The sequence below is a fragment of the Ictalurus punctatus genome, chromosome 23, assembly GCF_001660625.3.
Source record: "Ictalurus punctatus breed USDA103 chromosome 23, Coco_2.0, whole genome shotgun sequence".
Taxonomy (NCBI): Eukaryota; Metazoa; Chordata; class Actinopteri; order Siluriformes; family Ictaluridae; genus Ictalurus; species Ictalurus punctatus.
Genome location: NC_030438.2, coordinates 5,427,664 through 5,443,749, shown reverse-complemented (window position 1 = coordinate 5,443,749; position 16,086 = coordinate 5,427,664). Strand labels below are relative to the sequence as shown.

The 16,086-nt window shown below is 37.6% G+C and overlaps 1 protein-coding gene across 3 annotated transcripts; it reads left to right on the top strand.

Moving 5' to 3' along the window:
• Positions 1-110: 110 nt before the first annotated feature.
• Positions 111-11,508, top strand: sec22c (SEC22 homolog C, vesicle trafficking protein). 3 transcript variants are annotated; one of them, XM_053674728.1, is made up of 8 exons: positions 111-320; positions 1,155-1,369; positions 1,587-1,750; positions 2,145-2,324; positions 2,939-3,057; positions 3,592-3,657; positions 3,754-3,950; positions 9,814-11,508. In XM_053674728.1, exons 2-8 carry the CDS (start codon positions 1,188-1,190, stop codon positions 9,950-9,952), a joined length of 1,047 nt encoding a protein of 348 aa, XP_053530703.1. In that variant the 5' UTR covers positions 111-320; positions 1,155-1,187; the 3' UTR covers positions 9,953-11,508. The 3 variants fall into 3 exon arrangements, with proteins under 3 accessions (XP_053530703.1, XP_053530704.1, XP_017308654.1); XM_053674729.1 differs by lacking the exon at positions 9,814-11,508 and adding an exon at positions 8,050-8,731 and having other exon boundaries at positions 112-320; XM_017453165.3 differs by lacking the exon at positions 9,814-11,508 and having other exon boundaries at positions 113-320; positions 3,754-5,107.
• Positions 11,509-16,086: the final 4,578 nt, after the last annotated feature.

Genomic DNA, 16,086 nt, shown 5'->3' with positions numbered 1-16,086 from the left:
TCGTGTTACCTAAGCGCGCTACACAGAGTGTAGGGTAATGGCACCTGCGCCCTATGTAGTGCACTTTATATTCAACATCGAGCCATTTGGGATTTGGCGAACGTTTGTTCAAGTTTCTCTGACGTTTCCTCACAACGCAGAGAGAAATACAAAAAGCTGTCGGTTGTCAAAGAGCAGACATGTTACACTATATAACAGCAAATAAACCGGATTAACAGATCTTTCTGTACTCAACATTTTTTAAACTAACCCCTACAACAAAAGAGCATTCTGCAGCGTTTCATTAGCATCATGCAAAAGGAGTTAAATGAACCACTAAGGTAAGAGACGGTAAGCTTTATTTATGCACCTGCTGTAATGATATCTGTCCAAGTAACAGATGCAGGTTGATATGTTTCATTGTTATGAATAAATGAATAATAAATCGGTACAATACAATACGAGTGAATTATAAATATACAGTCAGAAATCACTTAAAGAACAGCAAAACAACTACATATAGTAGTATTTGAACATATATTCACCTTAACAGACTCTCTCCAACGTCTATATCTACTGCCTTTTATATAAGTTAATTAGTTTTATATTTTAACTGCAGAACTGAAAGTGTATCCCTGTTTTACGCTGTTTTATTCATGTTTGTGGCACTTTGTGTAAAATATCGCGATATTTTAAATATTTTTAGGATACCCGATAAGTCTCGCGATATTTCCTTGAGCGAACGAGGTGAATAGATTAAACAGAAAAAAGCAGCAGTGGGTAGTCCAGTAGGGTTTTTTTTTTTTTTTTTTAGTTTTTATTTATTTATTTATATAATTTATTTATTGTATTAATGTCTATATTAATTTCTATAGGGACAACTCATTCACAAGGGCTTGTAGGGCAGAAGGAAAAATGTATACTTGTCACTATGGTGTAATAAGTTTATTTTAAGAAGACATTGGTGTAACATTTACGGAAGGAGTCTCCAGTGTCAGCGCTTTGTAAAAAAAAAAAAAAAAAAAAAAAAAAAAAAAAACATTCAGAAAGTTTTTCACCAAAGGAAAGTCTTCAGGACAGAGGACTTTTTTTTTTTTTTTTTTAGAAAAGTATACGATGATGTCATTGGTTGGTGACAGTCATTTTTTTTTTCTTGTTATCTCTCTCTTTATCAGGATGAGTCTTGCAGCAGGTGTGTGTGAACGAGCATGTCACTGATCGTGTTTGTGTTGGTGGCTCGGCTCAGGGATGGACTCCCTTTGTCCGCCTCCACCGACTTCCAGCACAGCAGAGAGCTGCAGGAGAGGAAGCAGCAGATTCGCACTGTTTCAAAATCGCTGAACTCGCTTCCTGAGAGAGGGATCATCATGGGCCATGAGCTCCATATCTAGTGAGTGTAAAATACACTTTAGTTTTTAGTAAACGAGGCACGAAAAAAAAAAAAAACATCATAAAAACCTGTAGAAATATTACGGAAGTAAAATAGATAGCCCGAGGATGTCCGTTTGGATCTGGCTTTGTTTATGTTCTGTCATTAAATGGTTCAAAAGCTGGAATCACTCCGTGTGGTCATCTCTGTATGAACCATGTCTGCGTGTGTGTCGTAGCTTCTTCATGTCTGACGGCGTGGCCTACCTGAGTGTGTGTATGTGCAGTGTGTCTGCTGCCGTGGCCTTCAGCTTCCTGGAAGATCTTCGCTGGGAGTTCATGGCCAGCTTCGACAGCTCAGCGGTGGCCCGGGCGTGTCGGCCGTACCCGTTCCTGGACTTCGGTTAGTGTACAGAAAGATCAGAGCATGCACACGCGATAAAATGTGTCCCATCTGAAAGTCCCCTATTCGGGCAAAGTATATGATTTTTTTCATAACTCTCACAGAAGGTAATAACAGTTCTGTTCACTGGTTAAAGAAACAGTTTTTGTTGTATTATTTAATTTCATTATTACAGAATTGTAAACCATGAAAACATATAATGCAACCATTATTGAACATAAAATTACATTTGTAGATTCAAAGTGTAAATGTAATCGTAACGCAGTCACATGTCACATGATCAAGTCTTACCTTATATCTTGTTGTTAGTTGTACACTGTATCTGATGTACATCCTAAACCCGCTGTAGCTTAGATTTGTGTAAAAGTGCACAATTATTTTTTTTCTCGCTCAGACAGCGTGATTCAGAAGCTGCAGCAGCACTATAACCAGAGCGGCGGTCCTGCTCTCGGAGTCACTCTGAGCACAGTGGAGGAGGAGCTCAGCCTCAGTCCTCCTCAGGTCCTCACCATGGACGAGATACAGCTCAGTAACGGAGTCGCAAACGGCCACGCCGAGCAGACGGCCTCGTCGGGTTTGTCCCAGTGTTCTAATTTAAACCAGCAACGTTGCGTAAGGAATAATGACGTTATACGAAGATAGCCTTCATAGCCATTTTTATTCATTACAGAAAGATTGTGTATGTATTTTTTTGTGTGTGTATAGTTACACATAATGTTGTTAAATATTTGCAAACCAAGTTCTTGTTCTCACCAGCCTCTTTTTTTCCCTCTCTGGTGAATTTAATAACACACAAAAAAGCAGCTTGTCATGTTTTTCGACACGAAGATGCAGAAAAAAAGTTACAGCTTTACCTCTGACTGTTACAAAGCTTTGACACTGGAGACTCGTTCCATAAGCGTTAAATAAACAACATCTAACAGAAACGTCAGCGTATGAACAATTGCACACCTTTTTAAAAACTGTCTATATGGAGCATACGCTGTACAAGTCCCTCTGAACGAGGCGTTACTATAGAAACGATACCGTATCACAACAAGAAGCATGTTAATACCAACCCTGTAGCTGGAATAACTGTCAGGGGCTCTGTTATTGAAAATGAATCGACAGCAGTCAGAATTGAGAATTCTGCAGTGCTATAGTTTGAATGAAACGAAATCGAACATCGTGTTTGATATGAAACCGCAGGTCAGACTCAGAGGCTGGAGCCGGTGTCCGCTCCTGGAATCCTGTCGCTCATCCTCAACATCATGTGCGCTGCTCTCAATCTGATCCGGGGCGTCCACCTCATCGAGTACACCTTCCAGGTAAAATATTATACCTGATAAACTTTTCAAAATGATTGAAAATACTAGATTCTGATAGATAACGTTACATGTTAGCGACATTATCCTCTTCGCTCCAGTACAAAAACACCTCAAATAATGCAAATAATCACGTCCTGACAGAAAGTGAACATATCTTGAGTATAGTCAAATTTATAATGTATTTCCTGTTAGAAGGTAAAAATAAATATAATTATATTTAAATCATTTAAAGTAATTTCTAGCGTTGAAATTAAGCAAGATGAGTTTGTTTCTTTCTAGAAATAAATGCTTAAAATGAACCAATAAAAAAAGCTTGAAATTAGGAAAAATGCCTAGATTTAAATAATCTTATATTTGTTTTATTGTAATCTTAAAGGAAATACTTTATAAATGATTATATTCAAGATATTGTCACTTGGATTTTATCGGCAGTGCGGACACACACGGTATATTATTTATTTTCACATAATGTTCGAATAAAAAACACACGAGCACATTTCCGTAAATGTTGAATACGATTTCCGTTTCCTACAGGACGATTATGACGGATTATGGAACGTCGTGGCATTTTTTGTGGCCTTCGTGTGCTGCGTTTGCCAGGTAACTCGCTTTAGATTTCTATATAAAAAAAGCTGAAGGTCAAATCAGCTGAGTATCGTTCTGTACTCAGACGCTCGTTCTCTCTACACCACACAGTGCCAGCTTTATTTATTCCACTCATCCCGGAAGAAGATCAAGTCTTTAACACTCCTCACCGCGATCGTCCTCTGCAACGGCTTCCTGTTCGGCCTGAGGAACGTGTGGCAGCTGACATTCCACGTGTTCGTGGCCTTCCTCTCCACCCTCCTCATCCTCAACCGCAAACTACTGGACAGGAGCTCGGACTGTGGAGTGTGAGCTCACACACACACACACACACACACACACACACACAGAGGTGGCATCTGCTAGTGCTGCTTCTGAAAGCACATGCGGTAGGACGTGACCCATGAACGATCCATTTCCAACAGAAGACCAAATTCCAGGACAAACAGTGGGACAATTTCTGAATTTTTGTATATTTGAGTGTTTTACAGCATAATACGATTTAATCAGTTTTAGGTCAATAATGATTTTTTTTTTTTTTCCTCACAAATCGCTATGATTGTGTAGGACATATTCTGAATGTAATAAGGTTGAGAGATTATTAAAGGGACTTTAGGGACAATCCAAAATAAATTGTAAGGTTTGTGTTAAATATTCAATCAATTTTCAAAAAGAAAAAAGTCAGATGTAATTTTTGTATCAGGTATTTATCTACTTTTGCATCAGGAGATTTAAGTCATTCTTCTTCTTATTATTATTATTTGCATAGTTCTAATTTCTGATTTATGTTAAAAAGCTGAGTCTAGAGGTCGACCGATAGTGGATTCAACCGATAACTAACCTTCCGATAACCGATTAATCAAAGGTTAGTTTTTAAAATGGATACTCAATGAAAACATAACACTCAAAGTAAAATATTGCTGAACTTTATTACAAAAAGAAACAGTACTGACTGTACCATGAAAATCTACTGTACTTTAAATATATATATATATGTATAAATATTCATATATATGAACTATTAATAAATATTAAAGTAAGTAAGCGATATACATCCGAACTGAACCAAAAAGTAACACTCCAAATAACAAATAAAAATAGAGACGTCCGAAACGAATCAAAAAACACTTCTAGCAATCGGTTTTCGGTGCCGATTAATCGGGTTTGTCGACCTCTAGCCCCGTCATCACACAGTATACAAATTCCCAATGACGTATTACAGTACATAGGACCGAGTTTACTAGCATATTTGTCAAAAAAATTAATTATTTGCACTATTTAATTGTTTACAAATAAATTTTTTCTTGGTGTAATGCTTAGAACTATGCTCATTTTGTGGCTGGCAGTATTAGCTGGTATGTTTTAATAGATGTTAATGGAGTACCGTATTTTTTGGAGTTTACAGCAAGTTGTTTCCCCACTCTGCCCCTAAAGCTGGTTATACGCTATAATCCTGGCATTAGCCCTGCGGAACAAAAAGTCCAGGGGGTGGAGCTGAATCTGATCCAAAACCCCATCTAAGCCTAAACCCCACGTAAGCCAGATGAAATACTGGACTTTTTAAAAAACTACACTGCGTGTACATTTGCATGTAGCAGACATTTTTATTGAACACGATCATGACTATAATAAAATGACTTTTATATGTTTTAGTTTCAATTAACTGAATTTACCGAACGGAAAATACGGTACAATATTAATTCCAGTCTTAAATATTTTTTTCCAGTAACACTGACATTGTGATGAATACTGAGAGTTTTAACTAGCCATGTGCCAACATAATGATGTTACATAAACCAAGTAACCGAATAACTTTTTACTGTCACAGTTTGCGTTTCTTCTCACAGTGTGAGCAATTTTTCTTTCGATTATTGTTCAGCTAACATGACTAACATATCTCACATAAGATATCTTTTTAAGAGATAGCTGTTGTAGCACAGACCAAGCTGACAAACATAGTTAGCTAAACGAGACCAGCTAGCTAATGACATACACACACTGTCCTGTCTGCCAGGTCAAGCACTTTTCAGTCACTTCATTTGAGTCTTAATTGATCAGAATTCATTTGAAACCAGTAAGCCTACATTTCATCCATACTGTACGAAAACCCTTCAAGCTAGCTTAGCGATTAATCTTTCATGCCATGTGTTGTGGTAACAGCTAGCGTCTAATGCTACGTGCTTCAATATTCCTATATAGAGCAATTCCTAACGATACAGTGTATTTTAAAATGATTTAACACCTTGTTATATGGCAGGCTTAGTAAACTAAATCTTCAAGGGCTCCGTTTTTCTTGACAGACTGATGAAATAACTTTTAGCATGAAGCTACAAATCGTGATCATGCTCTCACTTTGGCGTTACGCTCGTAAACTGAGGCGACAGTGAAGATTTTTTACAAATGCACATATCCTCACGCTCGCCGTTGGTTAATTCCTAAACTACTGTGTATGTTGGAATAATAAAACATATATTTTTATATTTTTACATTTGTAATGATTAGAGATGACATGTATAGTGTAGAAGGTTTAGCTGTAGTAATATACTTCAAGAAAACGCTTGTTGTAAACGCTTTCGATCAGTTTATTTCCCCTAGATTTACATGATGTACAAAGTCGGTTATTTATTATTTTGAATTAAATGTACATTTTGAATGAAGGTTTGTTTCAAAATGAGCTGAGGTTGTCCTACTGTATTTATACCTGTGGTTATAACTTACCCGTGTGTTCATATGCGTCTTATGCCATTTTTTTACAGCTCACTAGATTCGATCACTAGCTGGTGGTAGGTTATGTGTTAGAGACACAAAGGTTGTGAGTTCAAATCCCATGAGCTGAGCTACATAAAGACAAGGAACATTTCTATAAAACATGTTAGGGAAAATTGTATGGCGGAAGTATAGGGAGAGGTAATTTGAGGATTGTACAGTAGATAGATGACATAAAGGATAACTACAGATCTAATTAATATTAAATAGCAGGAAGGAAGAAAGTCCATGACCGTAGACGAACCACAACGTACCGTTTTGTCTCTTTGAGTTCAAATCCCAAGCACTGACTGAAAGCCACAGCTGGACCTTTAAGCAAAACCCTCTGAAGATGAATGAAAGAGTAAGGGTTTTATTTTTATATGCTTTCTGGTAGAGAAACACTGTGTTGTAGTGTTCTGCATACAACCCTCAGGGACAGCCTGTAACAAAAAAAACAAAGAAACCTGTAAGGGTTCGAAGTTTAACCAGGTTTTTCCTCTTAAGAGTGTAATAATGTGGTGCGGTGTTGCAGTAGACAGAAGCAGAAGCTAACATGCCACCTAGGAGTTTTATATCTATACAAACAATTTTTTTGTTTTGTTTTTTTGAATTTTAAATCCTGTCACATGTGCGATGCTGTTAATCTGTTAGGATTTTTAAAATTTTATAAATCATGTAGTGTATAACCCACTTAAAAAGTGGTACGGGTTCTGCTTAAGGGCCCAGCAGTGGCTCTTTGGGAATCCTGCTGTTTTTAAACTCGTGCAAAAGTTTGTGCACTGCTTATACAACAAACATGTATTACAAAACTGTGAATCCAGTGAATTGGCCTCTTAAAACACTCTGTTCTGTTACATCAAATCTACCAAAAAATACTGTACAGTAGATCAGGTTTGTTCACCAATATTTGGAATCACATACACAGTCCTCTGTTTTGAGTATTTAACCGTGTGTGGAAGTTTAATCACATGATCTACCGTACTGTGGAAAAGTCTTTATATGAAAAGTCTCAATATGTTGCTTTGTTTACAGATTGTAAGTAAACTGTTACAAACTGTAATATTTGATTTTGGTTGGAAAAGTATGTTTTGAAATGTAATTTCGTCATAAAGTGAACGTTTAAGACAATTAAAATTTTTTAAAAAACATGAGGGTACATGGTTCTGTAGAGTACTGGCAATCTTTCAGTAATAATACTGCTAGGAAATAAAGCAGGTTTGCTCCACTCGTTTCCCATTAAACAGCTTGTACGTGTGGCTCCGAGTATGATTTATATGTCTCGGGTATTTTCTAATGGAAATGTGGTTCTTACGCTCGTCTATGGACTATACTGACCAAGCGAATGATAGTTTGTTATAGCTTCCATAACTGTAATGTAACATTTTGATATTAGCTACGAACATACAGGAAAGATTTGTTTATGTGAGTGATTTTATCATGATTTGTGAATAAAAAAAATTTAAACTGTAAAGTGCCAATGTATCTTACTTTCAAGTAAGAGTCCATTTGGTGTCCAATTAAAATAGTCCATTCAAATAACCGCAGAAGCCATGATAAGTGTCCTTGGGGGAAAAAATCTTTTTTTTTTTTTTTTTTTGGACATGCTGATTTACACACTCCATTTGAAATTCCTTTCAAATCTTTCATTTCTCATTTCAGTTTCATTTGAAGGACACCTGAAGCGCACACATGGTTATAGCTGGCCCTGGAGGTATATTTAAAAACACACAATACCATTTACTCTTGCCTTTTGAATTAGGTACCTTCTGTGTTCAATGTCGGGGAGTTTTTTCCTTGCTGCTTTTCATTAGGGATCGAGATCTAGATCTGGATTTCTCTACAGCTGCCTTGTGACAAGCTCTTTTGTTAAAATCTCAATACAAGTCAAATTGAACTGAATTAAATTGATCTGGAGATTGAGCCAGAATAATTGCATTTGAACACTAGGGGGAGCTCTGAACACAGTTTCAATCTGCAACACCGCTTTACCCATGGTAGGAGTCATGCCAATTTCAGAATACTCCATTTTTTTCCTTCTTGTGGATTTGTTCTTCTAGATGTACAGTGTATACCGTATATACTCACTTTATTAGGAACATCTATACACCAGCTCATTCATGAAATTATCCAATCAGCCAATCATGTGACAGCTGCACAATCATGCAGATACAGGGGAAAATGTGATCTCTGTGATTTTAACCGTGGCATTGTTGTTGGAAACGTATATTAATGAAATTAGACTTGATGGCCAAACAATCATTTGAACAATTTTAGCATTCTGTGGTTTTGAAATACAGAGAACGGTTTTGCATGGTGACGTAATGTAATCTAACACTAATGTAAATCTGATCTCAGGTCCTTTTTACAAAATCTATTTAGCTTTTTTCAACATATATATATATATATATATATATATATATTTTTAATGCAATTTGGAGTTGATTTTACACATTTACTTTTTATTTGTTTGGTATTTTGATGTATTACTGTCCATCACTTAATCATGCTGCATCCTGGAAACACTCTAACCGGATGACTCTGTGTGATTAAGACGTCCAGCCTCCTGACTCTCACTCGGTCTAATCCGAATTGAGGATTTGGACAGGCGTGCTTTTATCGCTGGGATGAGATGGGATAAGCTGGTGGGTTGGATGCTGTAACTGCGTGCACTCTTCACCTCCTCTGCGTGCTGAACACTCAGAGCTGCTTATTGAAGCAGTTTTGGAGTAGAGAAGTCAGGCACACACCAACTTAAAGAGGAGAGCATTACTCTGGAGATGATGAAGAGAGGGTCATATGGAGGTCCTCGTGTCATGCAGGTCATCATCCTGCTCTTACGATGGGGTCATTTAAAAGCTTCTATACACCATGCTCTGAGGAAGAGATGAATTCTTGTGGTCAGAGAGATGGGATTATTGTGAAGTGTTTCTACAACATGACTTCGGATCATTATACGATCTGGAAACCTGAAACATCTCTACAGTTAAGAACATGTCTACATCTTTACCGCTTATAACAATAAAGTTTAAGATTAACAAAACAACAAATCTGTCAAAATATTCCATAACAATCAAAATGTATTTCTTCATCAGCGATGCTATCTAAGTTAGCTAGTGGTGAGAATATCAATGTTTCCTTATTGGAATGTGAATGTGTTATTGCATCACAAATTATAAGAGCCAATCATGTAACAGTATGCAAATGTATTTTGTTACTACACTTGGTTATGAGGGAATGGGCATGTGTAGAGTTTCCAATTTACATATTCATAGATTTTGGATAATTTGACGAGCATTAAATGTAGGTGGATCTGTATCTAGTTCTGTTGTATGGAACTAGATTGATATCTCTGAATATCTACTCTTGGTTTTAGCCTTCAGTTTCACTTGTGAAGACTGCATTTTTTTTGTTGTTGTTAAAAAGGATAAGCCAACAGGAAGATCAGAGAGCTGTCTATGGGAGAAAAGCGAGCCAGTTTGAAGCTGAGAAAAGAGGGAAAATCAATCAGAGGCACTCACAAACATTAGGCATAGCCAGTACAACAATTTGGAATGTCCTGTGAAAGAAAGAAACCACTGGTGTATTGAGCAACAGACACTGAATGGGTCGGCCAAGGAAAACAACAGCAGCTGATGACAGAAACGTTGCGCTAGCTGTGAAGAAAAACCCCAAAACAACAGTCAGTGACATCATCAACAACATCCACAGGGCCGGGGTGGATAACTGTGATTCAGTATAATTGAAAATTAAAGTTGTAAGTAAAGTACAAAAGTTTTCATCCCTTTACACTGAAATGAAGGAACGAATAAAAAGCTTCACTATATTAATGATCACACATTTTTCTTTGTTAATTAAAAACTGTCCAGATCGGAAATTCAAAAGCAGAGTAGTACAGTGAAACAATTACCATGCTGTTTCTGCAAGTGATATAAATGTGAACTTCTATTCCTTTATTCCACTTGACTCTAAATGTATTCCTAGGTCTGACTATTTCTCTTTTTCACCCCCACTCTTTGGACATATCTTTTAAAATTTGTGTTTCCTTTGGTTTCTGAATGATGGTTTTCCTTGTGGCTAGCAGTCTCCCTAAACACTTTTATGTGCTTTTATCATCTTCTCCAGCTGTCTGAAAGGTCAATATTTTCAGTTTTAGGTCTTATGAGGGCTATTTTCTGATCCCAATGACTCTTAGCTCGAGTGCTCACAGTGAACCATCAGACACTTTGGTGAGGGATATACAAGAAAATGATGTTTAAACATGAGCTTGCTAATAAAGAGAACTGCTGAATCAATTGCTATAATATTCTTAAATGTGAAAGCACCATAAACTGCAAAATGAAGGTAAATTTTTAAAACTGTTTTGCCAAAGTTTTGCACTTGGTTGTATTGCACCTGAGTGGAATATTTGATATTCCCATAAGCAAGAAGTACACAACACTGAGGCATGCTGCATCCTCGTAAACTCTCGTCGTGAGCTAGAATAGTCTTATAAATCCTCACCTCTAAGATTATAGTCTCAGAGCAGAAATAAACCCAAGACATAAACCTTTCCCTTAAATCTGGAGTGTGCAACTGGCTAACGTCTGACAGTGTGTCCTGAGGCTAGTCTAAACACACTGTGACGACTAAAAGCTAAATTTAGAGCAGCATTTAGAAGAGTGTGGGATTAAACTGTGAGTAATGACTAATCCATCTAGTTCACACACTTTACACACAACCTGCTGGACTGTATTCACGTCTACGCAGATGTTTTTATTCATAAGGCAGCCCTTTAATGTACTAATAATTTCTTGTTAAGGGTCAAAGTGTAGCACTATTTATTTCCACAACACTACTGAATTCTTGAATCCGACTGGCCAGAAGATATAATCGTTGATATAGGGTGAAGATTTCTGTGAGGAGACGTTTGTGTAACGTTTATGGAAGGAGTCTCCAGTGTCAGCACTTTGGAACAGTCAGAAAGTTTGCGCGTTCTGGTTTCTCCGTGACGTGACACGATGTATTTTAACGTCTGATTAACTTCGAGAGAGAGAGGGAGGAAAAATGAGGCTACTATAACATAAGTGATGATAAAAACTAACTTGTCTTGCAGGTGTTCTATAACATAACATTCAATAGTTTAAAAAAAAGTGGTCTGTTGTTCATTAAATAAAAATGGTATCCCCTGTTGCATTTGTTATTTATTTTTGCTCATAGTCATAAAGGGCACCAAAAATTCTGGAGTATATATATATATATATATATATATATATATATATATATATATATATATATATATATATATATATATACATTTGAGTAATTCCCTTATGTGTCTGTTAATTTTTTGCAATGTGATTTTTAAAAAACGTTTTCTATTTAGATTTGATATCATTTTGCGAATTTACTACGCCACTATTATTCACTTTATCGTCTGTGCATTATGTTTAATGCCCTTTGATAAAACAGAAAATGTGGATTATACTCAAAACATCAACACATGCAAACTACAATCTCATACTGATAGTGAGGTTTTATGAGCTCCTTCAGCATTCTAGTCAGTGATCTGTCTTGTGTACTGCTTCTAGGGAAGATTATTCCTTCTCATATTAAATCATCCCTTCATGCACTTCACTTCACCCCCCCCCCCCCCCCCCCCCCCTCCCCTCGCCCAACCTCAGTGCTCTGTATAAACCAGGTCTATATCTGAAATGGCATCTTGTGGCTATGAATAACCTGTCTCTAAATAATTCACAATCAAGTCTTCTTTATAGGTCTTCTGTCGCTGTGGATTCTCACGGGAGGCTTTTGGTGAGCACTTTGTTTTCTCTAAAGAGATGTTCGCTGAACTGCTCATTTAATATCAAACTCTTCTCTGTACTCGATCGATAAGTGGTCTGTCTGGAAAGCACTTTTTCCTCATACTGACCTTTTGACACGAGTCGTGTGCCGAGATTAAATTCGCATCATGATAATAATAACAGCAGCTCTGACAATAGGTTTATATGAATGCGCCAATTATAATTCATCATCGTTTCTATAGTAACAGCTTACACTGGGATTTGTTTGGTGAATGATCTACATAATCAAAGGCTAATAATAAAGGGAATGTGTGGAACTGTTGATATGATTACGTTTTCTGTAAGAATACATTTAGGTAATGTTTATGAAGGGTCTGGAGTGTCAGTGCTTTGGAAATCGGGACAAATATTGGTGTAAAAATAGACTGTAATGTTCTGAAAATGTACTGCTAACCTAAAATTAGTTTTAAGCTGGGATGGAGCATATCCACTGCAATATATCTTAGAACCATTTATCGGCATGGGAGGGGCATGGTGGCTTAGTGGTTAGCATGTTTGCCTTGCACCTCCCGGGTTGGGAGGTTGAATCTCACCTCCACGATGTGTGCTTGGAGTTTACAAGTTCTTCCTGTGCTTCATGGTTTCCTCCCCTAGTCCAAAGACATGCGTGTAGGCTGATTGTCATTTCCAAATTGTCTGTAGTGTGTGAGCGTGTGTGCAATTGTGCCCTTCGATGGGTTGGTACCCCATCCAGGATGTCCCCCACCTTGTACCCTGAGTTCCCTGGGATAGGCTCCAGGCTCCCCCTGTGACCCTGTGTAGGATAAGCGGTATGGATGGATGGATTTATCAGCACATGCCTACCTGACACCAAAATGGCCTCTCACTATAGAAAGACTGTGAGTGTAATTTGAATAGACTGGCCCTAACATTACAGAGCCATCTTCGGTCATCATTGTGCTGGAAATGCCCCACTGAAGAGTTGTGTTGCTGGGCGTTTAATACGGCAAAGTGAGTCACCCAGTTTAATCAAAGTGACTCATTCTGGACCTGTCACGCGCTGGTTATGCATTTAATCTATTGCTTTGGTTCACAACCCATGCCAACGCCGTGCTGAGCTGAATTCCAAACACATCATTTATCCCCAGCGCTCGGCTCAAGGCAGGCTCGATGCAACGTGAGAAAAACAGACAAGTTTAAACTTTTACAGTGCAACACTGTCATCATTTAGTGGACGCTGTCAGGATTAACTGGTAGCCAGATGTCCTGCTGAGCAAAAGCAATTTTTACAGTACGAGTCAGGGCAAGAGATGAAAGACGTTGTTTCCTCCTGAGATGAGCGTGGAGGTAAAGTCCATCAGAGATAAGTTCGGCATGTGTTTGATCTTCAGCTGAGTGAAATTCTCCACCTTGGAAAAAAAATCCAACACATAAACCCATTAATAACATTTCCGTTTCTCAGAGTCTTTCTCTCCTTTGGGTGTGATTTTTCTAGGCATTATGGTCTTTAGTCTGGAGGAAGGACTAGTAGTGTTATCTGAACATCAATGATAGTTGAACGATTACAACGTGCATGTCTCAGCGAACACAAAATACACAGCAACGTCTACTAAGCCAAGCTTTTCAGCGTCACACCTCGAATTTAGCAGTCTAAAAATTGTAATATTATTAGAGTCGTGAGGATTTATTACATGTAACAGTGGAGTTTAGTTGGCTGTATATGCGGGGGAAATGAATCAGGACGTCTCTTGGTGCGGACATGATTCTGTAGCTGCTAACTGAGCTGAGATGATTGAATGAATGCTAAAGTGATTTTAAAATTGTTCACCTAGGTGTTATGACAACAAGGAGGAAAGCTCAGTAGCACCAGCAGACACAGCGAGCAAAGGCAAGTCCATGACGATGAAACTAAGGACGAGTCAGAACACAGAACCCAACAGATCAGGAATGCTCAACTACAAATGATGCTTTGCAAAGACTAAAATAAAAGAGAAGCTAATGAGAGCACAGATTAAAGACGAGTGCAATGAAGACTGAAAGAATGAAGCAGCAAAACCAGGAGCCTCTGTGACTGTAATGTTCTATCTGCTTGCTACAGTGACATTTAAAATCTACTTTTAATTGCTTTGATAATTAATTCAGTGGGTTACTGCAGTGGTTCCCAAACGTTTCCAGGGCAAGGCCCCCCACATGGCATTAACATTTGACCGAGGCCCCCCTTTTGGAAGATATCTTTAAAACACATTAAAAAATACAGACTTCTGATTATATCCCTCTTTTTTTAAATTAATAATTACATCTTGCATCTTTACATTACATTACATTAGGAATTTATTGTGTGTGTGTGGTTGTCTGAGAGTGAGAATCATGTATTTATTTATTTTTCACACCAAATTGTTGAGGCCCCCCGGGTGCCCCCACTTTGAAAACCACTGTTTTACTGGATTAAATTCACGTTTCTTTTCTTTTCTTTTTTTTTAAAAGCTTCAACAGATCTTAAACAGACCTGAAACAAATACATGAAGTTGCCTGAAAAACAACTACTTTCTTAACAGTAAATGTTCTTATAATATTCGATGATTACATGTTTTTCTTTGTTAAATATCACATTTTTAATTTAGTTCATTATTTGGCACAGATTAGGTTGAGCGTCTGCTATACAAGTCCCTGTGAATGAGTCGTTACTATAGAAATGGCAATGTATTAGAACTAGTACATTATATAATACAGTATATAATCCTTTCCCTCTACTGCTGTTAGAGAAAATTAAATGAGGGCATGAGGGTGTTTAAAATTAACATATTTATAGATCACATTTATGCATATATAATGAAGGTAAAAGTGTAAAGGTGTTCTGAGACCATTTTAGAATAGAAACGCGTTAAACAATTTATTATTCTACATAGATTATTTGAATGGTTTGAATGAGTTTAAAGTGAAGCCATGTTAACTGCATTGGTGTAGACAGCAAAAGTTCTGAGGCTGATTTGTATTTAAGTACCAGCAGAGTAATCAAGGGTGAATCCACACGCAAACAAACAAACAGAAAGGTCAGTACGTGATAAAAACAACATCCCGGGACTGGATTAAGGAAGAACCAGTTCAGTAATAGGGAAAACAAGGTTTAATAATTACAAATAAAAGAAGGAAGACTACCAGTAGATTGGTATAACGAAGATTGACTTGTCTGAGACGGAGCTGCAGAAGACACAGTGCAAAAAACACTGAAGCCTGACAAGAACTGTTAGTCTGCTTGCTACGACGACGTCTTTAATCTTCTCTTAATTGATTATGCTAATTAGTTCATTATAGTTGAATCAGTGGTTCAGTGTTGGCAGTGCTGCAAACAACTCCCTCTATTGTTACCTTTCAGAAAGAATGTATTATCCTGCTAAGAAACTAAAGTCAACTTCAAATAACGTGATGTTGGGGGAAATGAACACGCTCACTCTGAAGAAACTTTTCCCCCTCACATGTTAATTGCTTTCCTGACAGCAAAAGTACAGTATTGATAAATCTTAAGCATACGTGAAGATGTGTTTTCGAAAATAATGGAAAGTTCTCCAAAAAATTACTATAGTGAAAATAAAATATTTAGTGTGACCAGCCTTTGCCTCTAATTGACTGCTGGATGTCCTGCAATGGACTGGGCTCCCATCCAGGGTGTGTTCCCACTGTGTTCCTAGGATAGTCCTTGGATCCACCGAGACTCTGAAAAATGAATGAATAGAAAAATGAATGAATTACTGACACACTAAAGCAGAAGACAAAATAGACATCTAAGGAAAATGTAAAGGTGAAGGCTAAGACCTTTTGCATAGGACTGTCAGAAGTCCATCCATTCACCCATTTTCTATACCGCTTATCCTTCAGGGTCGCAGGGAACCTGGAGCCTATCCCAGGGAGCACGGGGCAC

Bases quoted from the DNA above. Each gene is read 5' to 3' on its own strand.
- sec22c (XM_053674728.1), top strand. From the start codon at position 1,188: ATGTCACTGATCGTGTTTGTGTTGGTGGCTCGGCTCAGGGATGGACTC. The intron at 1,370-1,586 runs GTGAGTGTAAAA...TGTGTGTCGTAG, and splicing joins GGCCATGAGCTCCATATCTA to CTTCTTCATGTCTGACGGCG. The intron at 2,325-2,938 runs GTTTGTCCCAGT...ATGAAACCGCAG, and splicing joins CGAGCAGACGGCCTCGTCGG to GTCAGACTCAGAGGCTGGAG.